This window comes from Natator depressus, chromosome 17 (assembly GCF_965152275.1).
Source record: "Natator depressus isolate rNatDep1 chromosome 17, rNatDep2.hap1, whole genome shotgun sequence".
Classification (NCBI taxonomy): Eukaryota; Metazoa; Chordata; order Testudines; family Cheloniidae; genus Natator; species Natator depressus.
The window spans coordinates 2738982-2764084 of record NC_134250.1 but is presented as its reverse complement, the minus strand read 5'-3'; the positions used below and the strand labels follow the sequence as shown (position 1 = coordinate 2764084).

The 25103-nt window shown below is 41.8% G+C and overlaps 2 protein-coding genes across 4 annotated transcripts in view; both read left to right on the top strand.

Moving 5' to 3' along the window:
* Positions 1 to 5441, top strand: part of BLMH (bleomycin hydrolase) — a 29809-nt gene extending 24368 nt beyond the window's left edge. For both annotated transcript variants that reach the window (XM_074975004.1, XM_074975003.1), the window contains exon 12: positions 4435 to 5441. In XM_074975004.1, the coding sequence (XP_074831105.1) occupies positions 4435 to 4586 (152 nt within the window). In that variant the 3' untranslated portion in view covers positions 4587 to 5441. The remainder of the gene's footprint in view (positions 1 to 4434) is intronic.
* Positions 5442 to 12446: 7005 nt separating this feature from the next.
* SLC6A4 (solute carrier family 6 member 4) overlaps positions 12447 to 25103 on the top strand; it is a 38727-nt gene continuing 26070 nt past the window's right edge. Inside the window, exon 1 of one of the 2 annotated variants that reach the window (XM_074974631.1) lies at positions 12447 to 12665. The gene's annotated coding sequence lies outside the window, so the exon portion shown is untranslated. Of the gene's footprint in view, positions 12670 to 25103 lie in introns of both variants that reach the window. The other variant, XM_074974632.1, reaches the window with a different exon arrangement.

The following is a 25103-nucleotide window of genomic DNA, read 5'->3' as shown; positions in this document are numbered from 1 at the left end:
GGGACAATGCTCCTAGAACAGTGTAAGGGAAAAGGCTCCTGTAAAGTTAATGGTGCTCACATTCAGGTCAATTATTAGCAACTTTGCACTTGCCTTCTGCCTATCCAGAAGGTTTGAATGTGGCTTTGAAGTGAAATAAATTTAATTGGTCTGAGTGCTTAGAGGGCATACGTCCTTATTTCAAACCCTTGATGTAGGATAGACCCATTTAAGTCCAAAAGGCAGCCATTACTCATGAGGAGTATAACTGTAACCCTTCTCCACTTAAAATGTAAAGTGCGTTGGCAGAGCTGTGAAAATGGACACCAGGCTGCAACATTGGTGGGAGCTACCGGGGAGGACTGTGGTACCTGGACAGGTCTGTGTAGGAAGAGCCTCTGCTATTCCTGGCTCTCCGTTTGTTTCCTTCACAACCGTACTAAAATCCAAAGTCAACCAAACAATAAACTGTTGTAACTACATAAGATGACAACGTATAGCACTTCAGACTTTGAGTTTAAAAATAACAAGCTGAAAGCTAACCAGATCACTCACGTTGCTCAAGATTTACTCTCTGGAGCTTGTAGTCTGCCAGCATGGCAGCTTAAGCTGCTTTTTTATAAGCAGCAACACCTAGTTACTGCCTCAAATGTCACTTTATTACAAACATGAACTCATTTTGATCAATGAGTTCTTCTGTGTGTATTTTATAGGAGCTCAGCTATTCCATTAGAATTCCAAAATGAGTTGTCTTACTGTAAAGTGTTGCACTGTTTTGTACAGGGGATGTAAATCTGTTTCCATGTTCCTGACATGGATGTGTGCACACAACACATGTGAACACAACATCCTTAGGGATGGGTTACTGTCATTCATCTGCTGTTTCATAAGATGCAACCTTTAGAGTCTTGCTTATTGCCTGTATGGTTTTTTACGTCAGGGAGTTGTCTGGGAAATTTCCTTATACTTCAAAATGTTCCATCAGACCTAGCTGGTTTGAGCTGTTTCTTTGGTTCAAGGAAACATTTTGGGGTGGTAAACCCTAGAACAGTTTTCTCATCTGTGGGTCACAACAAGCTTCCCTTTATCTGAGAGCAACTAGACATATTCCTCTAGAGCCTGTCAGCTCTTCCTTGGGCATTGACCACAAGTGGTTACTTGAGCAGCATTAGGCACGGTGCTTCATCCCCATCTCTGCCTTTTCAGCGTTCAGCCCCTGCTGGCCCAGGGAGCTTGGGATTTGAACTCTGATACCCCAGCACACTTGCTAGACTGCTGAGTGAGCCTGGCAGAAAGCTTTGTGTTTATCTCAGGAAGGATTTGGGCAGCACCTTCTCACAGCATGTTCCTGTAAAGCTGTGCATGGATAAACCCAATACAGAGCACCAGTGTCCATCACTAGGGAAGAGTCCAAGAATTACATTACACTTGGCACGTAACATTTGAGACCCAGTTGGAGGTTTGGGATAAAAACAGGCCCAAGCTTCACTGTTTCTTGAGCAGGATGTCAAAGGGTACCACTTGAAACAGTACAGCAGAGATTAGTCTTTCAGGCCATGAGGAGGCTAAAGTTATAGTGGGATATAGAAACTACTGGCATTCCCCCATGTACACCCTTTCCTTTAGACCCATATTATCCAGTTGGATCCCTTTACACAGCTTGTGTGGTGGGGTACCCAACAGCCACCAGTCTTCCTAGACTTGCTTAATCCTGGAAGTGAAGGCTGGATAAAAAGAGGAGCCTTCACATTATGTAGCTGCTGAAAGTGGGGAGCAATTTAAACACATCCACTATTGTCTGCCTGTGTCCAGAGAGCAGAACCATCACTAGGGGGCTTGTAGTGGGGGACGGGGAGCCCATGGAACAGTGAACGTCACCTCTCCTAAATATTCACTAATGACATGATTCTCTTGTAATGCTCTTGTTTTCTTGGAATCTCTTTAGTTTTTCTCAAGGAACAAATGCAGTTCCTGCCAAATATTGCATGGGGTTTTGTTTTTTTTTGTTTGAGATAAGACAAATTTCCTTCCAGCAAAACTTTCTATGCTATGTTTTATTGGTCACTTTATCAGCCTTGCAGATGAGTTTAATAACTCTGCTCGCTCTTGTATCAGTACAGTGTTACCGAAGTCTGAACCCAGCATCTCCAATCAGACCTCTTTTTAAAACCTAGGAGATGGTCTCCAAAGGTGAACGTTGAATGAACATTGAATCATGTTATCCCATCTGTTCGACAGGGGTGTCTGTCTACTTTGGCACAAAGAGAAGCCTTTCTTACTGTACGTCTTCAGCTGGCAGCCATGTAAACTGTTAGTTTGTCATCCCTTTTGGCACACACCTCCTGCTTTTGTTCCTAGCATCTTTACTACAGCCTCATTCTTTCTCTATCCTAGGAACTGGACTGTAGTGTCTGAGCACCTCAGAACCCTTTTTTATCCTCCCACTCCTGTGAAGTATGGCAGTCCCATTGTACAGATGGGGAACTGAGGCACAGAGGGGCTAAGTGGCTTTTCCTGTGTGAAAGTTGGTGTCTGGCAAAGCACGGACTTTAGCCTGGGTCTTCCGAGTCTAGTGCCCAAACTACTGGACCAACCTTCCTTGGTTGGCTCTTCCTAATAAAATGATCCCTTCATTCGGCTTTTCTTGGGGGAAGAAGTGGGAAACATGGAGCAACTTTGTGCTAGGGTGGTACCTCAGAACTAAATGTCATACCGTACTTATTGGGCAGTCATCTGTTAGGCCCTGGTGAGCCTCTTGTCAGAACACAAAGATACTATGTCAGAACCTCTGTTCTCTCTCTAAACAGACATGGCTAGAGTAGAAACACTAGACTGATAGGTGGATGGGCCTAGGGGGGCTTCACTGCTGGCTTCTGCCCTGAAATACAATCAAAACTCACTATCCTCTGCTTATCCCTCTTAGCTGGAATGCAGAGCCTCGGGTTCTGTTTGGACAGGATGTGCGGGTCAGGATATGTATATTGTTTCCCTTGAGGCATGAGAATAATTCCATTTAATGAAGAAAATTATGGCTTTCTCAGTGACCCTGGCTACAGGCCTTCTCAAGCAACAGTGACCATCCCTGTTCGCATGTTCTGAAGTTTTACTTGGCACTTCCTCCTTTGTTCAGACGCTGTGATCCCAATCAGTACAGTCCAGCTCCGACATGCAGAATGTCAACAACCACAGAGGCAGGGAGTTCATTATCCTCGCAGGGTGCAATTACTTGTTGGCTGTCAGGAGTGAGGTTTTTTGTGTCCCAAGAACTCATATCCTGAAGAAAGAACAATCAAGGCAGCTTCCCTTGGCAGTACCACCAAACCAGCTTCTAGCTCGCATTACAATTGATAGGCTTTTTAATTTATGGGAATTCAATCTGATCTCTTGCTTTAGAAACAAGATGGTGTAGATAGATGCACTTATTGTCCATATTCTTTGGGCATTTTCTTGTTTCATTTGATTGTGTGGTGATATTGTTATAGGGACATGAGAAACTTTATTACACAAAGCTTCATCTGTCTTCTATCAAATATAGCCTCCCTCTCCCTGACAGCGCACATTCTCAATTCATGCTGAGTTCCCTGGAATGGGGTGGTGTGTAATGTCTTAAATGATTTGTTTCAGAGAGCAGGATAATGCTGAAAGCAAAGATGTTTTAGATGTAGGATTTTCTTCTTTATACAGGTAGAAGGATCTTGCGTTAAGATTCCCAGTCAGAGCCTCATAAAGAGGGAAGGGTGTAAACATGAGGTGCAGTTTATCCTCAAGATTTATTTCAGCCAGAGGGTGTCTCAGTGGCTTTGTGTTTGAGGGAAGAAATTAGCATCTAATATGGACACACACATTCTCTCCATCTCCTGAAACTGAGTTCTGGACAAGAAAGCCCAGATAACTGGAGTGGTTAATAAGCATGGATAAAACAATCAGGAATGTATTTAGTATATTGTAATTCAGCTAAATATGAATATTCTTGATGTCCATTAGAACAGCAACATATGACTGAGCGATTATAAAATGAGCCTCCACTGCCTTCTGTGTAAGGATGATCTATGCCCCAGGACTGCTGTTTGTTGCCCAGATTAGAAATCCTTTTGTTCTGGCTCAGACCCTCTCTTGTTCAGTACAGATGGTCTCTTCCTTGCACAAAGGTGCCTGTATTTGCAAAGCTGTTTTCAGGATTTCCTGTCCAAGACACTCTTGTCAAACTTTCTTCCTATTTAGGCTTGTTGTTCCAAGTCTCTGTCGTAGCTAAAATCTATTTAACCAGGTAGTTCAGAATAACTAAAGGAACAGAAAATTGAAGTCTCCAAGACTGTCATGAAAGTTGCTGTGGAAATATGATTATCCTGTTTGACAGTATGAAGTTGTTGGACATGCATGGATCTTATGCAAAATTGTATCCTCTCCATATAGTAATGTTCTTTGTTAGTAACCTACTTTGTTTTTTATCTCCAGGTTACCTGATCATGTCTGATGACTGGTTTTCTGAGTATGTGTATGAAGTGGTGGTGGATAAGAAGCATGTGCCAGAAGACATCTTAACAGTGATGCAGCAGGAACCCATTGTCTTGCCAGCATGGGACCCCATGGGTGCATTAGCCAAGTGAACTGCACAGTACTTGCCTCCTAATGGTCAACCAGAAGTAGATGTGATAGAGAATCCCAGAGATTGGAAGCCATAGCCAAATGATGAGACCAAGCATGCAGCATTTATAATCTTTAAATGTATGCTAAGGATCTCTTTGGGAAATAGCGCTTTACTGAATGGCTGAATAAAAAAGCTGTCAGACAGGCTACTCTGTGCGCGCGCACAAAATTTACCCACCTCATCATGATACTGTATAATTGCTTTCAATGGCAGTTTGGGTTTTTATCTTTTTAATAATGAACATAACTCTGTCAAACAACTGTTTTGACCAGTGCTTTCCACAGGGGGGAGAGTTGTAGATGGCCAAATTTTAGGCTAATTAGCTGAGTGCTATTAGGAAAAGTACAGCAAAAAGTTTATAATTAGTCTTTCATGTTTTTATTTGTACTATAAGTGTCCAGATTCAGTATTGGCTTCATTTTGTTTCTAGAGAGCTATTCGCATTTTTTGGTTTTCTGCTTAATAGGAGTTGGTCTTAAGGAGGTAGGTGTACAGAGATGGTTCCATTTTCTTCTAGTAATTTTTCCGGAATGGTTTCCTATTCCAGCAGCATTGAGCTTTTACCGAATGTACTTAGTCTGACTTGCTTCCTGCTCTTCCCTACCCAAGTATGACAGACTGATTCTGGTGTGTTAATCTGTACTCACTGAAAGAATGCTCCTGTAGGATTAGCAAGGACAACCATAATAAATATGATCCCAGGCAAAGTTAAAGAATATGGTGCTCTAGTAAAACTGGGTTTTTAATTACTGCATTTTATTTGGACATCAACTAGATGGTGCTATGAAGCTTTTGAATAAAAAAACTTTCTGGAGTTATGGGTATAGCTGTTTTCTTTTATAAATTAGCTACATGTAACTTCATTGAATGGGAAAGATGTTAATGACCCATAAACAACTCTTGGGGAGCCAAAACACTAGCAGCTCAACAAGCCATGTTGCTTTATCTTCTCCATAGTTGACATAAAGGCTCTCCATCTGTACACAGCATGGGAGAAGACATTCACACTCCAGGCGTTTAAATACCAAGGTGATGAGCACAATGTGAATGCTTGGATCCAATCAAGCCAAGCTGTTAAACTGCCTACCATGACCTCTGTGACAATGGCTTGTGCTGTTCTGCATGGAGTCCTTACTCACTCCATGCAGGGGAAGGGAGAAAGGTGGGGTTGGACAAAGTGAAGAGAATATTGACAGAAAAGAACAGTCCTACTAACCTAAGTACAAGCAACAAATGGGATTCTTGGGGTTCCAAATTCAGCTTCTGTTACTGACATACTTTCATCAAAATATTTTTTTCACCTCAAGTAAGGCTCATTAAAAATTCATGGTATAAAGACAAGCAAAAGCCTTAGCTGTAAACAGAATTGCTTGCAGTCTTTCCTTCTGATAGTATTAGTCACCAACAGAAATTTGAAGCTAGTATAAGCATTCCAGTGCATGTGTTCCCAGATTTCAAACACCCAATCCTTGGATTACCTCTGGAAAAATGGATTGTCCTTGATTTCTACAAAAATCTGTGGAAGGCTGCATTACACAGCAGACAGGAGGTGGTCTCTATTTTGCTTCATGTTTATAAAGCACATTCGTATGTGCTTGTCCAAACCCCACCCATATAAAAAAGCACTAATGTACACACACAAACTACCTTAAGTGGGGCAAGTAAGCAATTTTCTTGGGGTTGAATGTGGTTCTGAAGTAGGCTAAGGCTCATGGGCTTTTTCTTAAAATTCAATATCCTAGTCACTTAAAGTTTTTTGCTTTTGAGGTTGCATGTTTACCACTCGATTATAGCCATCAAAAGGAGTTACAGTGAATAGCATTTTTTGCCTGTGCCAGCTCTGTTTGAGTTTGACAAGCTTAAACTGTGTTCAAGCCCATTTTTGTTTAATTTGGAATATTTTTAACTATTGTCCGGTGTGAGCTTATCTCTGCTGTCCTTGCCCGGATGTTTCCTAGTACAGTTTATACAATAGCTTAGGTTCTCTCCCCCCCCCCCCCCCTTTCAAAAAGCACAGAACATTCTGATGGTTGAAACAAGCTGTGTAAAATGAAGCCAGTCTGGCAGAAGCAGTATTCTATCTACACTCACTGGTGCTCTAAAAATCTTTGCAGGGGGATAGGGGAGAGAAATATATTCCAGTTCTTCCCTCTACTTTGGTCACTCCAAGGGTTGTTAAATCAACAGCTTTCAGTAGGCTATGCCAATGTGTGTAAGGGTATGTCTACTTCAAGATGGAAGTGTAATTTCTAGCTCAGGGAGACACCCATGTTAGGTCTGATCCAGCTAGTGCACTAAAAAGGAGGGTAGCTGTGGTGGGAGGGGCTAGCCTCCTGGAGTATGAACCCCTCCAAACCACTGGGTGTCTACTCGGCACAGATACCCAGTCACAGCAGTGTTACACCAGCACTTAATTTGTAATGAAAGAGGTGCTGTGGCTCAAGCAATATTTTTACATTCATAGCTGATGCAGCAAGCCCAGAGGTGCCGGGGCTATGAACTGCCAAACAAATTAAGCACTGGTTACACTCATTCTTAGCTTTCAAGCTTGATCGCAGCTAGCATAGGAATGTCTCCTGCAGCTGACAATTACCACTCTAGTGTGAAGTGTAGCCATACCTTTACTGTACTTTGAGGCCAACAAGGAGACTACTAGGATGCTGTGTGTCGAGTTACTCGAATTGTCACGGGAATTTTCAATAGTCGGATTCCCCTTTTCTGCCACTGACAGCAACCAGGAGTTGCATGCTCCTGTTTTTTCTATATATGTTCTTTGCTCTTTGCTGTAGTGCTCTGCCAATGGCCATTTTTATCTAATAAAACAGATCAGCCCCCTTAGCTATTGGTGATTTGTTGACTATTAAACAACACTGACATTTTGTCTTTATTTTTAAATTGCAACATTTGAAATGGTGGTTAAAATTCGTATGTATAAATAGATTCCCCTCCACCAGCTCCTGGTGATAGTGTAGTAGATGTAAAATGTCCCTACTAATCTCTGGGGACAGTGGGCCCTGTATCTCTGGTAAAGTAGAGTATTCTTTTGGGTGCCATCAAATAATAAATGATTAAGTGTGCTCTCCTGAGGCAAGAGTTTAGGGCATCACAGCATACATGGAAGTTCCACAACAACAGCAAAACTGAAGAAAATTGATTCCAACCCTCCTTCCAGTGTTTTTTATATTTGTATCTGACTTTAATGATCTATTTGCTGCTAACGTGAGTAGGCAATTGTCCCTCATCTTTAAGTCTAATCCAACAGAAACCTGGTCATTTTTAGATGCAAATTATTAAAGAATTGTACAGAAAGTTCAATGTTTTTTTAAAATTCTTAATTAATTGGAGTGTCCTGCATCACTTCAGGTGTCCCTAATTTTACAGATGGGAGAGCTGAGGCGCAGAGTGATGAAATGACTGCAGTTTGGTAGTTCCTGGGTCAGAGGTTCATCATCAATTTACCAGATCATGCTGCCCCTTTGTCCTAAAGGAAAAGGTGGTGATGTGAATGGCAACCTTCAGTGTTAGAATTAAGAATGGAGCCAGCCAGAGAAAACATTGATAAGCCTCAAGATACGTTATAAAAAACAGATTCTGGTGTCATGAACAGCTTGAGGGTGCTGATGGTCCCAAAAGAACCTCAGTCTCTTCTCACATGCACAGAAATATATTTGTGGCATGGAGCGAGTTGGCGTGCCAGGTATGGGCCTAGCACTTCTTCAGTCTGGTTTGATGGGACAGTTTAAATGAAGAACATTTTGTTTTTCTCAAGTCAGTTTTTAGCAGCTGGATCAGAGAAGAGAGGATTAGGATTAAAACTCTGCATTTCAATCAATGGAATACAAATCTATGAATAAATTTGGCCTGCTCAATGTACAATCCCAGGGCAAGGGAAACTTTGTCTGTAAGGAACTGTAAATCCAGATTACAAGGAAACATTCATAACCAGTTGGTAACAGAAGGTTGAGGCTGGGGGGCAGGGAGAGAAGCCAAACACCTCAGAGCTCTCTCCTTATCTAGCTTAGTTGTATCCCTGCTATACGGTCTGCACATGGAGAGAAAGATCTTTGAATTTCACATGGAATGGCTGATAGTGAGGTGCATTCCTTCTCTAACTTTTATGACTATAACCATAACACTTTTCCATGTGATAGTTCACAGAAGGTTCCTGCCTACAACGTGTTATGACAATGCCCTGCTATGTGGGGAGGGCAGGACATGCCTCACACCTAAGCAGGTCCTGAATTTTTCATCCAGGGTTCTTGCAAAGCCACCTACCTATGTACATTTTCTTCCCACGCATAATGTAAATGTGATTTGCACCCATGTCCTGTTGGACTAGAACTGAGATTGAACTTCATATTCTGTTTCCCTATGGTATCTTGTTGCAGCAATGACCCTTTAATTTTGCACTCAAGGAAGGTGTTCTAAACACTAGACTGGGGCCTGCAACTTCCTCCTAAGATCGGTTACAAGTTCTGGTGTAGGCTCTACTTGGGCCCAGGGCAGGTAACTTAAGGTTATATCCCCCTCTTCTGGTGGGAAGCCTATGCTTCAGGAAAACGCTACAAGATAAAACTTGTAGAGTTCCCAACTAGTCATCCTGTTCAGGTTGAAATTTTCAATGTAGGGTGTCTGCCTTAGACTTTCTTTTCTTTTCTTTCGTTTTTTTTTTTTTTTTTAAAGGTTCCAATAAAATGGTTCAGCCATTTCTGGGAAGTTGATTCGTGAAAAAATTTGTTTTGCCCATGTTAAATATTTGTTTCTTACAACTTTTTTGCTGGAAAGCTTTAGACTCCCCCATGCTTTTGGAGTAAAGACTTGAAATATGGCAGGGAGTCTCCCTGGTCCAAGGAATGTGCTTTTTGCTTTTCCCTTGAAAATCCACCCAAACTTGGCCAAGTTATAAGCCTTTGAAAAAATCTGTTTGCACACACTCAGAAGAGACTTCTTAGAGTTTGGCAGCTAAACTCTTCTGAGATTCCATTTGTGCTTAGCACGCTCCAGTTCAGTGCTTTAGGGGCTGAATGGGACGTTCCGTGAAACTGCTAATTCCCCATTGCTGTGGCACCAGGCATCAGAACTGAAAACAAGGATATTGTTTTTCCTGTGCTTCCAATGGTCCCTTGGCAGCATCTAGGCAGTGTGGAGGAGGCAGCTGCCGGACTCAGATGTAGATGGGGCAACAGCTGGACCTGGGTGGAGTGGACAGGAGTGGAGGGAATATATGGGGACAAGGAGACTAGGGGGTAGACAGCAAGACCAAGGGTTTGTCTACACAGGAACACTCAGGAAATTTAAACTGAATTAATTAAATATGTGAATTTAAAATGGATTCGTTAAACTGCCCTGAACCCTTGTGTGAATACTCATTCAGAATTAAAGTTGCCTTAATTCAGTTTAGCTTAATTTACTTCAAACCCACCCCACGGATCTTCCACATGCTTCCTGAGTGACACAAAAAAGGGTACCCAGGCAGCCCTCTTACTGCCAGAATATCAACATATGCAAAACCTGCCGCTGTTATCTCCACTGCTACGATGAGCAGTACGCTCCACAACACACCTCTCAGGATCCCCGGGTCCTACACAACGTGTGGTGTACCTTGTCCAGTGTATCAAATGCTCCAGCAGCAGCTATGTGGGTAAAACCAGGCGATCATTACGCTTTCACCTGAACTCACTGCTGCAGCTGAACTCAATGGGACCTCTGCTTTGAACACATCACCTGCTACATAACGCTAAGTACTCTGAAAAATCATACCCATGTCATCTCAGATCAGGCACCCAACATTAGCTGAGCCTTATGACCCTAATCTTTTTGTGCCTTAGTTGTCCTTTTGTAAAATAGGAATAATATCATCCTTTCACTTCTCTGGGGTTCTGAAAATAAAGTAATTAATATTGGTGAAGTGGTCAGATAATATAGTGATGAGTGATATAGAAAAGTCCATGAATAAATTAATAATCAGTTTTTGGGATGCAATTATTATCATTTATACAGTATCCACAAAGTGTTTTAGGTACTTTACAGAACAAATAAAATACATATACTGCAGTGAAAGGGTGGAAAAAACCCATAAGTGAACAAAAAAGCCAAGCTAAGTAATTGTTAATGCTCTCTATATGTTCTCAGTACACTCTGTGTACCTTCAAGCTTTGTCTATATATTACCAGTTGCTGACATTGAGTGTCCTCAGTGTGTGCAGCTGAACACAATTTTAACTACCAGTGTAGACTGAGACAAACTATGTTCAGTAATAGTTCAGAAACCATGGCAAAAGTCAGTTCTAAGCACAGTAAAGTGGAGATACAGCAACAAATAACATTTTTTTAAAAAAGACATGTCATGCAGATTCTTATATATTTCTACAAGTGAGGGGAAAAAAACTCCAGAAACGGTGATGAAAGATCCTGTTTTCAGTGAAAGAGTAGACTCAGAGTTCCTGGAAAATCTATTCCAGGATTCTGGTATTAGAGACCTGAGAATTCTGGTTGAGAGTGAGGGAATGGATCCTTTTAATGAACAAAATCATCCCTGAAATGCTAGATTTAAGTCTGCAAACAGACCCTTTATACATACAAATGTATCTCTTTGATACATTAGATCTCAAGCAAGGTGCAGTGAGTGAGGCACCACGAGCCTTCAGCCGCTCAGGCTCTTGGGATGGGATAGAGTGCTGGGAGCAGAATGGGAAATGTGCTTGTCTCCCCTTTCTCCAGAGAACATCTAGGACTATTAATTTGGAAAGAAGAGTATGAGGGGGACATGACAAAGTGATGTAAAAGAGGAAACCAGCTAGACATTGCTATTTACCCTGGCCAGTAATAGAAAAACAAGAAAGCTGTAGAGAAATTAGAAGGCAACAAGTTTAAAAACTGATAAAACACTTTTTTACAGCATGTTCACAAAGAATTACCAGGAAAAAGCAAAGATTTGGGTTCAGGTATCTCTTATTAACAGTGTTGCATTACCACAACTGTCCTTGAGATGGTGCCAATAGCCACTGCTGCGGCGAAGGGGACCTGGACCAGCAGTCAGAGGAAGGGAAGCAGTAATTATAGCCCTAGGCTTGTTTGTTGTCAGAGTTTCTGTTATTACTGAACTATTCAGAACAGATCTTTTCAAACTGCCACTTATATCAGCTGTTTTGTTGTTCCTTCTAAAAATTTGCTATTCTTTCCCCCCTTATGATTTTCTGCTTTCTTTTTCAAATCTGCATACAAACTGGGACATGCTCACTGATTTATGCTTTTTCCATCTTCTATAAACACAATGTAAAGTTTGAAACTGTACAAGTACTTTCTCTGGACTGAAGTACCTTGGAGAAAAAGCCTTTGTTTTGGAGGTTTTTTGACGTGTGGGAGAGACAGAGGAAGTGACTTGTCTTGATTAAAGTAGAAAAACACTTTTCAAAAACTTGTGCCTCACATTTTATAACAAAATCACCCCCATTTATATTTCTGCATTAAAATAATGTAAGTAATCAGTAACAAGGAAGTCTAAGAACCATCCTTTCTCCATTCTATTCTAGAACTAGGACCTCAGTTCTTTTTTTATAGTATACCTTTTCATAGTATAGACCCACCTGTGCACTTCTAATTCACTGATCATTAACCCTGTTTGTCATCTTCTTGTCACCACCATCCCCTTATTTATAGCTGTAATCAGAGACATGAAAATTATGCCTTAACAGTGAGCGTCTCCTCACCTTCAGCCTGCCTGTCTTAGCTGGATCCTGCTCTCCTGAACTAATCAGAACATACAAATGTAGCTACCCACCTCTAGGAGGAAAATTGAGCTGCAGCCCTGGTGAAACATAAAGTTTATTTGACTAAAAGTGACGCAAAAATTCTTAAAGAGCTCTTTGGCAGCAGATTATCTGGAAATCAGACCATGTGAGGGGGATTGGTGTACAAAAACCTCACCAAGATGCTGAGTTGCCCACAGGCTGAGTTTGAGGCTCCGAAGTAAATGTAGGGTTAGGGTTACTCAGTCTTGGATAACTCCAGGGGAAAAGCACCTCAGATTCATCTGAAAGGCAGGTACTTTTTCATTTTGTTTTAACCCTACAGACATGTAAGGTTTTATACTATGTGAGTCAGACAGACTCTTTTATCTGACAGAGTCTGTCTTATGCTTCAAGCAGGCGCTGGTGTTTCATTAACTTTTACTGCTTCATTGCTTCTTGCAACTATGGTTATGAACTTTAGAAAGTGATAATGAACGAAAGTTTATATAATACATTTTGTTTGTTTACTTTTAGAGTGGTTTTTAAATGAACGCTTTATCAGGCCCCCAGCACTGCTTGAAGCGTTGGGAGAAAAAACACATCTGTCATGGCTTTGAGGAAAGGATGCCTTGAATTTTGGTGAAAGTTTGTTTTGATTCATTAAACGTATGCCTCAGTTTGCTTTTCTGCAGCTACATGCCCGCTGTCTCATCCAGGCATTTGTCCAGTAATTATTAATGTTGCAGACAAATGCCTGCAGCAGAACATGTTATGACAATTTGAAATTAGAATTTATGACAATCTAAATTCTTGTTATTATGAATAGAGCATTTATTTCAAATTCAAGAAGAAGTATATTAAACTGAGCTAGAGAAAAATTTATGTGAAAGGGAAAGAATCTGAGACAAAATCAATGCAAAATTCTGATTTACTTTAAAAAGGACAAAAATAAACATTTAATTTAATTAGCCACATTAATTTATATTTGAAATTATCATTTATTATTTTAAAATGGTTTATCTAACTTGATGGAACAGAATTATTGTAAGAAATAGACTGAAGAGTATTTTGTGAATGTATTTGTTGTAATCAGTGTTTACCTATGCAATTATCAGGCTTGTTGGCTTTAGCTACAAGTTTGATAAATATTACAGAAGCTCAAATGATTAAGAATATAAGGTGATCAAATATGTAGTATAAAGTGGTTCTTCTTCCAACGATACATATAAAATGACTTGGAAGGTTAAGAGTAGAAAACGGATCTAATATGAAAGGCAAAAGTGAAATAAACAGATAATTCAATGGATTTGGACTCCTGGAGACAGGTGTGTTGGAACAATTTGTATAGGAGCTGGTGAGAGCCATTGAACCAAACTGTAAACCCTGTATATGATGGAAACCACTTCAAGCCAGGGACTGTGGCAGCCCCTCCCTGCTCCAAATATCCCTAGTTCCAGCCCCTAAGCCTGGAGATAGTTTGGTTTGGGGATTTTTGAATTTGGGTTGTTTGTTTCCAGGCACTTCATCAGATGTAATGCAGTGCAATTGATTTTAAACCTTCATGGCTCTTCTCTTAGTGTTTCTGTTGAGTGGCTAGATGCTAAGCAGCTCTGCCTTGGAGTTGGATAACAAGGAGGATTCTTGGGAAGTGCTTTATAAAGAAAGCATGTGGCCAATGGCTGCGTGGGTGCATTTTCTAATTGAACAAGGAGGGGTATGAGTTTCTAATAGCTCTGCAACTTTACAAAAAGTGTCCACACACTGTGGGAATCCAATCAAAAAAATGTATCCCCATGTATGGAAAATGTATAGCATCTCTCATCTCCCTTGTGCCTTTCTGCAAGGACACATGCTGAGTTTTCTGACAGGAGCGGAATTAAGGAAATCAGGATGCAGCACCATGGTGCCCTTCCTGGTGCTAATGTCTTCATTCTCTTCTAAAGATAGTTCTGTAGCACTGTCTGTTCGGAGAGTTATTTTTCATGCAAATAGCTTTGCACAATAAAGGCCATGTAGGGTACAGGGGTTTTCATGAAATGCTGCAGAAGAGCATGGAACCAGAAGGTTGCTGCTGTAACTTGACGATAGCCTTGTACCAAGCAGCCGTATAGGAAAGATCATCTACACACGTGTGTGACCATTTATTTACTTTCTTACGTAAGCATTTACAAACATAATTATAGAAAAATGTGCCCTGTTTGTGTAAAATTTGTAGTCAGTCTCTGTGTACGCATGCATGTATCTTATTATACAGTGAGCATGTGTTATTACCTCAATCTGCCTGTCTATGGAAAGAGTCTGGACTTGCTGATGGGGCTCTAGTAATTTTGTGACATTTACTGTATTATGTATCTTTCTTGGAGATTACATAAATGATTTAAAGATAATATCTAGGGGAATGGCATCCGCTCTAAGCTCATCTATTCCTCTGCACTAAACATTTAAACTCCGCAGCTACAGAATGCATTTGTGCCCCTCCTTTCTCTATAGTCTGAACAACTGTCTTGGAAAGATATAGCAAAGCACAATCTACTTTAATCTACAACTTTGCCACTATTATGTGGTTTCCCTTCTCTAGGAATTCCACAAATAAGTCACTGTCACGTGTCCTCTCTCTCGGGAAATGTTAAATATAGAATGAAATAAAAGTAAGGTTGTAATATAAAATTCAGAGTGAAGGCTGATGCTTCCTCCTTAATGCACCAGGTTGTTTTGCTGCACATCTGGTAGTTAAGAAGAGCACAAAGTTTCTAGGGTGACATGCAAGACCCACCACACAACCCTGTTTGTTCAGGAACATTGTGATTGCAGGTGTAGCCACACTTAGCCCTGTGCCTGTGTGTAGGCTGCAGATGTTTCATTATTTATGGCTATATCTGGCACTCTCACTCTATTAAGTAATATTTTATCTGCGGTAGATTTCAGAATAAGACGATACTCAGTAGAGTGTCAATTCTGCAGAAAAGGGGCCAGGGTTACAGTAGATGAGAAGCTGGTTATGAGTCAACAGTGTGCCCTTGTTGCAAGAAGGCTAACGGCATATTGGGCTGTATAAGTAGGAGTGTTGCCAGCAGATTGAGGGACGTGATCGTTCCCCTCTATTCGACATTGGTGAGGCCTCATCTGGAGTACTGTGTCCAGTTTTGGGCCCCACACTACAAGAAGGATGTGGATAAATTGGAAAACGTGCAGTGGAGGGCAACGAAAATGATTAGGGGGCTGGGGCACATGACTTATGAGGAGAGGCTGAGGGAACTGGGATTGTTTAGTCTGCAGAAGAGAAGAATGAGGGGGGATTTGATATCTGCTTTCAGCTACCTGAAAGGGGGTTCCAAAGAGGATGGATCTAGACTGTTCTCAGCGATAGCAGATGACAGAACAAGGAGTAATGGTCTCAAGTTGCAGTGGGGGAGGTTTAGGTTGGATATTAGGAAAAACTTTTTCATTAGGAGGGTGGTGAAGCACTGAAATGGGTTACCTAGGGAGGTGGTGGAATCTCCTTCCTTAGAGGTTTTTAAGGTCAGGCTTGACAAAGCCCTGGCTGGGATGATTTAGTTGGGGATTGGTCCTGCTTTGAGCAGGGGGTGGGACTAGATGACCTCCTGAGGTCCCTTCCAACCCTGATATTCTATTATTCTATTCTATGAATCTGGACCTTGATAAGTTATGTCCCTTCAGGTGCCAGTATTATTCACATACAAGGTCCATGTTACTACCTGCATATTTTAAATGTATCATATTATAAGGGGCTTGGATACTCTGGTGATGGGGAGTGGTATAAAATCTCAAGACACATAGATATATTTAAGCATGCATAGTGGATGTGATCCAAATCCCACTGATTTCAGTAGGCTTTGGATCAGATCTATCATCTACACATTTTATTTAAAACTGGACTAGATAAAGCATAAATAAAACAAGCTGCAGAGATCAACCCCACATTGGCTGAGGGATGAACTAGAAGTGAAGTAATGCCTCTCCCTGTGCCTAACTCTTTGATTCTCTAGCTGACCAGCTCCAAAGCTAGGACTGTTTGTCAAGTGATTACATACTTTTCTATGCTCGTTTTGGAGATTTAAAATACAGTGCATCCCAATTACTGTCAATTTGCTTAATGGACAATTCAGATTATAGGGAAAGGTTTTCTTGGGACCAAACTGCTTTGCATGAAATCAGTACAAATGGGCCCATTCAATAGCAAATTATATTAAATGATTGCCAATTCTAAACAGGATTTTCCTGGTATAAACAGCAAGTAAAATTCATTGGGACATATGCTGTGAGCAAGTTTTCAAACTGTAATTGGCCAGAATTGGTCTATTTGTCTATTGTTTCCAAACAGCTCTCATTGCCATGGCATCTCTGCTCCTAAACTAATCTGTCATTTAAATATCTGAAATAAAGCATCTCTCCTGGCCTGTGCTGGTACAGAAGGCAAGAACGGAGAAGAGGATTTAAGGAGCCTCTCTATTCTCCCCTCCACATATGTAGTAAAACAGGATCTCTCTCATCCTCAAGAGTGTTGCAGTAGGGACAGTTTGTGCAAGTCCCTCATGGCAGCCCTGTGCAGGGGGACAGAAGTGGAACTATGCAAGGCTGTAAGGAAGAAGGGCAAGAGACTTTTGAATAGATACTTATTCGGATCCAGTGTCTGGGAACCTTTACATATGCTGTGGAGAAGGGCTGAGGTTGCTATTGCAGCCTGGAGGCTAGAACAGTGGTTGCAGAAGAGCTGCGCTCCCTTCTCCCATGCTAAAGGAATGATTTGTAATCCCTCACAAACGCCTACTAAGTTCCCGAAAAGAGACCAATTTACTTGGGCTTTGTGTATTTGTGTGTGTCTGCTTGTGTGAGTTTCATTCTTTGCATAAAGTGTCATTTGAAGCCAAAGAGCAACATTATTTTTTAAGAAAAATCCCCAAACAGCTAAATGTAAAAGTGAGAACTAATTTAGGACACATTAACTGAAATAATTTCAATTTATAGTGTGGAAGAGACTAAGAAATAGCTTGTTCTGTTTTGCTAAGTATATGTGTTACCCTTTAGTTCTCCAGTTCAGAGCAGTTTAGTTCTTAGCAGGTGAGTGGAGGATAGGAGTAAGCCAGATGGAACACAGGTTCCTATCATACCCAAAGTGATATTAATAACATGAAAGTCCTTCTACAGGAATTCAGCTCTAACACAGCCAGTGGCTGATACAGCAGCAAGATCAAGTGTTGGTTTTTAAATCATTAAATTTAAAAAGAAAAAGTAATCTGTTTGAAGTGAAATGCATGCAAATATATGTATTTCATGACTGCAGGGTTTAAAATAGCCCGGATGACTTTATGACCAATAATATCTTTTATAATTGTGCACATTAAGAATAAACCAATCTCATACTTCAGGGCATAAGCTAATCGTTGCATGGGTCAGGAAGGAATTCACATACAGTACAGTTTTGCATAACTCAGAAGAGGCATTATGGTGGTTTGCCTTCCTCTGAAGCATCAAGTATTGGTTGGTGCCAACAGCAGGATATCAGGTTTGGTTGGCTTAATCTTCTAACCAGAATTTAGATTGAAGGTCTGAATCTCACCTTTTCAAAAATGTAGAGAACAGGAAAAGGACTAATATCACATATCAGAATTTCCTCTCACCTTTCTCACACAGGATCACTGAGAAGCAAATGAGAAAAGGAGTACTTGTGGCACCTTAGAGACTAACCAATTTATTTGAGCATGAGCTTTCGTGAGCTACAGCTCACTTCATCGGATGCATACTGTGGAAACTGCAGAAGACATTATATACACAGAGACCATGAAACAATACCTCCTCCCACCCCACTCTCCTGCTGGTAATGTCTTCTGCAGTTTCCACAGTATGCATCCGATGAAGTGAGCTGTAGCTCACGAAAGCTCATGCTCAAATAAATTGGTTAGTCTCTGAGGTGCCACAAGTACTCCTTTTCTTTTTGCGAATACAGACTAACACAGCTGTTACTCTGAAACCAAGCAAATGAGGAATTATTTGTATGTTGCACACCTTGCCACTAGAGGTCACCGTATGCCTCATGAAATAAACGAGCAGACACTAGTAAAACAGTGAACTGCCATAGTCAGGTCCCAGATGGGATTGGAACCCAGGGCAATGGCATTCTAAGAGGACTTCTCTGCTAGATGAGCCAAAGATGTAGTTTTTGTGTATGGTGTAAATCAAGATGTTGCTAATGAGCTTTAGAGCCTTCCCATTTACTCTCTAGCCACGAGTGGGAGTAACCAAAAGTCACTTTATCTAAAGGCTGTTTGGCCTATGTGAACTAGTGACTTTGGTCTAGTTTCTAGTGAACACGAATCCACATCTCAGTGAGGCTGGCATTTTAGGCAGAGAGGTCAAGGACAGAATGGGTACAGAGGGCAGATTTCCCATGACCCTAGAGGTGGCTTCTCTACAGAAGAGTGAGGTACACTGGAAGTGGGTGAAGCTTACACTGCTGGGCCCTTTCTGTGCTCTGTACTATACTCAATTTGTGGATAATGAGAGGACCGTGGTTTACAGTATTGTCAGTCTGCCACCTTTCACAGACCCCCAAAATCTTTAATCTCTGTGTCAGTACATTCTACGCTTTGAACTAGAAGGATGGGAAGAGGAGCAGATACTTTGGGCCTCTGAAAGACTAATACCACACTTATGAAAGGCGACACAAAACTAACTCCAGTTTCCAGGTCACATGTTCTTCATAAGCTTTTTCTTTTCTTTGGTTTTCTTTCTTTTTTCATCCTGCAGCTGTTTCAGTTGTTGATAAAGAGCCAATACGTGTTTATGTAAGAGTGACCGTTGCAACAGCTCAGAACAAAAATAGATAATAAACTGTTATCCCTGATGCCATTCACTAAAATAGCCAAATAGTACTAGATACTACAGTGACAGAGAGCAACAGAATACAAGAGGGATCCTCCAGGATAGGCATAACTCTCCCCGGGATCAGGATACCTATCCCGAGGGCCCCTGCACATCCCACAATATGTTGTCCACCTCCAAGAACTTCACTTCTACTCTTATTAAATATTTATACTGTTCATATAAATATAATACCTTTGCATGTGTGCTGTCTTTTCTCTTAAGTTGTAGCCAATAAAGAAACAAGACGTTGTCTACTGTCCACATGGCACTTTCTGGGTGTTAAAATCCTAGGGCTAAGTGAAATTATCTGCTAAATTTAGCTCACTGAGGCTCCAGCATTACACATCTATGCTCATCACTACACAGCTGTAAAGTCTGTTGCTCCAGAGACATTTCCCACAACAAACAGCTGTACCTGTCTTTTTAAAAAGGAGATCCAATTCATGTTGAGATCCCGGGGAGGACACAACCCATTTTATGGGCTTGAAATTAATTCTACTGAAAATGTTACCAAAATATTCTAATTAATCTGGTACTCCCTTCCCTTCTATTTGAACGTGGGTGGCAGGCGCCCAGAAGGAGTTTTGTTCTAGACAGACAGAAATCTTACTTGCCACAGACGTAGTTAATGAACCTTTCGGCTATCTTTTCTTGGTAAAGAAGAATGTGTCCATTTCACAGACACAGATTGACAGATGAAAGCATCCTGTAAGAATGCACCTGGATGCACTCTTTGAGAAATGTCCTTACTTAGCCATAAGTATGTGACTGGCTCATCCCCACAATCTTAAGTACCCAGATCCTGGGATGAAACCTGATTCATTTAGTACCCCTCTGGGGATTTTTGGAAGAAATCAAAGTGAATGGGGAGAGATGGAGGGGCCATTTAGTTATTTTTAGTAAAAGTCAGGGACAGGTCGTGGGCAATAACCAAAATTCACGGAAGCCCACGACCTGTCCCTGACTTTTATTAAAAATAATTATGACAAAATGGGGAAGGAAGAGGGTCCAGCACACACCGCTGCTGGGGCGCCAGGGTCCCCCCACTCACGGTGGCTGGGAGTGCGGTGTCCCCCCTGGTGCTGGTAGCAGCTGGGAGCTGTGGGCTTGGGGCCATGGGGTGGGGGGAATCCCCCCTGTCACCCATGGCGGCAGCTCAGTGCTGCTGGGGAGTCCCTGTCGGCTGACAGCTCCAGCCCTGCCACTCTGGGACTAAAGCGAAAAAGTCCCAGAGGTGTCTGGAAGTCACGGGTTCTGTGACGTCCATGACCACCATGACCAAATCTCAGCCTTAAGCACGTGTAATACATTTGTTTAACTCAGTGTTTCTCTCTGGATGTTGCATTTCCGCATGTCTTGCCATAAAACCACTTCCTAGGGAAGCTGCTCTTTTAATGAACACCTAAGGAAGCTGCTCTTTTCATTGCTTTCCAGCAAGTGCAGGACAATCTCCGTGAAATCATCAACACAACTTGTATAGGTTTCAGAGTAACAGCCGTGTTAGTCTGTATTCGCAAAAAGGAGTACTTGTGGCACCTTAGAGACTAACCATTTTATTTGAGCATAAGCTTTCGTGAGCTACAGCTCACTTCATCGGATGCATTCTGTGGAAAGTGTAGAAGATCTTTTTATATACACACACAAAACATGAAAAAATACCTCCCCCCACCCCACTCTCCTGCTGGTAATAGCTTATCTAAAGTGATCACTCTCCTTACAATGTGTATGATAATCAAGTTGGGCCATTTCCAGCACAAATCCAGGTTTTCTCACCCCACCCCCCCCACAAACTCACTCTCCTGCTATTACCAGCAGGAGAGTGGGGTGGGGGGAGGTATTTTTTCATGTTTTGTGTGTGTATATAAAAAGATCTTCTACACTTTCCACAGAATGCATCCGATGAAGTGAGCTGTAGCTCACGAAAGCTTATGCTCAAATAAATTGGTTAGTCTCTAAGGTGCCACAAGTACTCCTTTTCTTTTTACAACTTGTATAAGATACCACTTGCAGGGAATTCAGGCTAGGTCTCTGTCTAGGAGCAGAGGAACTGCAATACTAGAGAACATCATTGCTTGATTTTACCACATACCCTGCCTCCAGCAGTGGCCTTTACCTCATTTTCTGTTATGTATGGAAAGCTTGTGTAAACTGGCAGGGCTCTTCAGTGCTGTCCCACACCAGAGCCTTCCACATGGAGCTTTCACCTGCCTCCACCCCCCAGGCTTCTGGGGAAATGGTGGGCTGGTGGCGTTGTCAGGATATTTATATTGTGTTTGAACTGTATATTTCCACTGTAAGGGATAGCTGCCCACTGTGATTTTTATAACTATAATATGTCTTTATTGTCCAGTTGAACAAGCTTACAACAAAATTTAAATGGGCTGCTCAGGCTCCAACCAGCTCCATCTTTGCAGTGTGGTATGGAGAGCTGCCTTCCTTCCTTGAGGTTCCAGATTTAGTGTGTTCCCTGCTAACATCTGTCCACGCCTCTGAAGGCTAGATTTTCAAAGATATTTATGTCTGACAATGAATAGGGTACCTAGTGGGATTTCAGAATGGTTAGGTGCCCAACTCCCATTGATTTCAGTGCAAAATAAACCTGCTCAGGTGCTTTCAAAAATCCCACTAGGTGCCTTTCTGCATCTTTGGGCACCTAAACACCTTTGCAAATCTTGCCTTGAGCTCTTTATTGAGCCCTCAATCCAGTGCCCTGCCTCTGCTGAGATGTTAGCAGGAGAATTTAGCAGGGAGTGGCTTTCTGTACATCAGTGCTAGTTTAGGGATTCTGCACCCTGTCAAAAGTGATTTTGGTTAATGATGGCTGAGAAGTATCCAGGTTTGATACATTAGCCACTGTGGCTTTGGAGCTGCACGCAGTGAGAGTGCAGTTGGCCAAGGGCACAGATCATGTCTAATCTCAACCAAACACTGGACTTGTTTGAGGAACAGTGCAGTAAGAGATTCCTTCTGGAATACAAAAATTTAAACGTATATCTCCCAATTAGCCATTGGGAACTATAAATCAGCACTAAAGGATAGGTTTCAGAGTACCAGCTATGTTATTCTGTGTCTGCAAAAAGAAGAGGAGTACTTGTGGCACCTTAAATTTGTTAGTCTCTGTGCCACAAGTACTCCTGTTCTTTTCACTAAAGGATAGTGACTCTAATGGGAACAGAGCCCAACATAATTTAAGTAGCAGGAGATGGAGGTTGACTAGAGATACCTTAAAGGCTGATGTGTAAGGCATGGAAAGTTCAGTCACACGAGGTGTGTAATTAGCTGAACATCCATTACTGCTTTCTAGTTTACTAGCACAGGTGTAAAGTCCAGTAGGGCTCAGGTTACTTCTCCATATTTGTACCTGGTGGTGGTGAACACCCTTGATGCAGAAAGGGGAGAAAGAATGGCTCTGGCCTTACCTAGGTCTTTTATGTTAGCCTCCATGGCGTGAAGGTCCTCCTGACCTGTATGAGTTCTTCTGGGAGACCGGCAAGGGCTTGGACTCCAAAGATGCCCAGGTTTTATAGTCTTGCAGGTAAAACAGAAATCACTCATCTCTGCTGTCTGATTATTTTTTGCTGGGACTTTGAAGATGTTTCTATCTTTGTGGATGATTAACTTACGGTAGTAGAATATCATTAAATACTATTATGAGAATTTGGCATAACTACACAGTGCCTAAGACAAATATCTGGGTGACTGAGGAGTGTATATGGTGTGAATGAGGAACTGATAAGGTAGCTGTGAATTAGTAGGCTTTATTCAGATCTCCAGGGGTCTAATCTTGACAACTTCTTACTTGACAACTCACCTCCTCTTTCCTCTTACATCCTTCCATGAGTAGGGAGAGATGTAGATCTAGTTGTCTGGGCACAAAACTGGGTGTCAGGAACCCCTTGGTTTTAATCCTGGCTCTAACAATGACTGCCTCTCTAACATTCAGCAAATAGCTTCATCTCTCTGCCTTAGTTTTCTCATCTGTAAAATTGAGGGAATATTTATTCCTCTTCATGGGGTGTTATGGTAATTATTTGCGTTTGTAAAGTGATTTGAAAATGAGAAGTGTCACACAATAATGATAATTTGATATATTTAATGGCATGCAGTGGAATGCATATCAGTTTGCAGGCAGAAAGAAGACAAAGTCCATGCCCCAAGAACTCTACAATACAAGGGCTAAATTACTCCCTTATACTCTCCCCTGAGTAAGGGGTGGGACATAGCTGCATTGCCGCGGCAGCAGACTCCAGAACAGTCACAATTCCTCTCCCACTCCTTCCTTGCTCTGAAGGAGAAGTAATTACCCCTTCTCCTGGAGCACCTTGCTCTCCTTGGGGTATTCTGGAGGGCAAGTGGGAGGAAAGGGAGGTGAAACCAGGGCTCCTCCCACTGCCTGCCCCCTTGCTTGCAGTGGGGAGTCTGATCAGAGTAGCCCCTACTCTCCCCGCATGGCTGGAGTCACAATCTGAGCGCAGCCAAACATGAGAAAGGGTGTGTGGCTTACTGCCTCGAGCAGTCAAGTAAGGGCTGTGACAAGCTAGCCCGAAATGAGACAGAGAGATTACCAGGAAATGAAAACAAACTACGGCATAAAGGGAGACGAGAACACCCCACGCAAGGGAAAGGGAGGAACAGTGCTCCTGAGAGGATACTATTTACAAAGAGGGAGTTTTCCGCTATGTTAGGTCATTGCATTGTATCGTCTATGAGAGATTTTAAATAAGGTTGGAAAGCACAAAACTGATCCTAGTAGGATGTCCTTTCCAGTAATGCTTTGCTACCAGACTGATCTCCTCTCCACGAGTTTAGCTTTCAGACCCAAGATAAACCTGAAGGTGGGTCTCCCTAACAGATTTAATTTTTAAAGATAAGCATATGAAGCTCTCACTTGTTAGTTGGGCACCTAAATAACTTCCATTTGCTATTTCTTTTCCGCAGTTTAAAAAAAAATTTAAAGTAGCCCTGACCATCTTCCCCACATATTAATATTGCATGGAACCTCTAAAGGTTTGAGAATGTATTTAATTCAGATAAGTACCTTCCGGTTTGGATAGTTAATTGAACCTCCCCTTAAACCTCTTGGATCTGCCAAATGTGGCTGATTATGTAAGAAATCTCTGGTAAGATTTCTGGAAAGATGTGAATACGAAAAATAATTTGCAAATATGTAAAGATTTGTTTAAGTAACACTTGCTATCTTTCCCTTAGGGACGTAAGCACCTCAAACAGTACAGGTATTCTATGATTCTATGATGGAGTCTCCTGATTGTGACACTGGTGGGTTCTGCTGCACAAGGAGGTGATAGGAAATGGCAGGACCATGTTGGGCTGTGCCTCTCCAGGAATGCAGTGAACCCTGTAGAGCACATGTGCAGGACAAGTTAGGGAACAAGCTGGACTGGGGAACTGTCACTCCACAGAGCCTGCAGTCCTCTCCTCATCTCTCCCAAAGTGTGGAGGGTCACAAGTTGTTGGCTACATGGAGTGGCTCCACTCCAGTTCTGCAGCTGGAGGGAAAGGATTAGCCCCCGCCTTTCTTTTGACAGGTTTCAGAGTAACAGCCGTTAGTCTGTATTCGCAAAAAGAAAAGGAGTACTTGTGGCACCTTAGAGACTAACCAATTTATTTGAGCATAAGCTTTCGTGAGCTACAGCTCACTTCATCGGATGCACCGATGTAGCTCACGAAAGCTTATGCTCAAATAAATTGGTTAGTCTCTAAGGTGCCACAAGTACTCCTTTTCTTTTTGCGCCTTTCTTTGTGGTTCTCAGTTTGAGACCCTGTGACTGATCATAGGATTATCCCGTAAATGATCCTTATCTCTTTTGGGGTGGTTTTATTTTAAAAGAATGTGTTTTATTCACC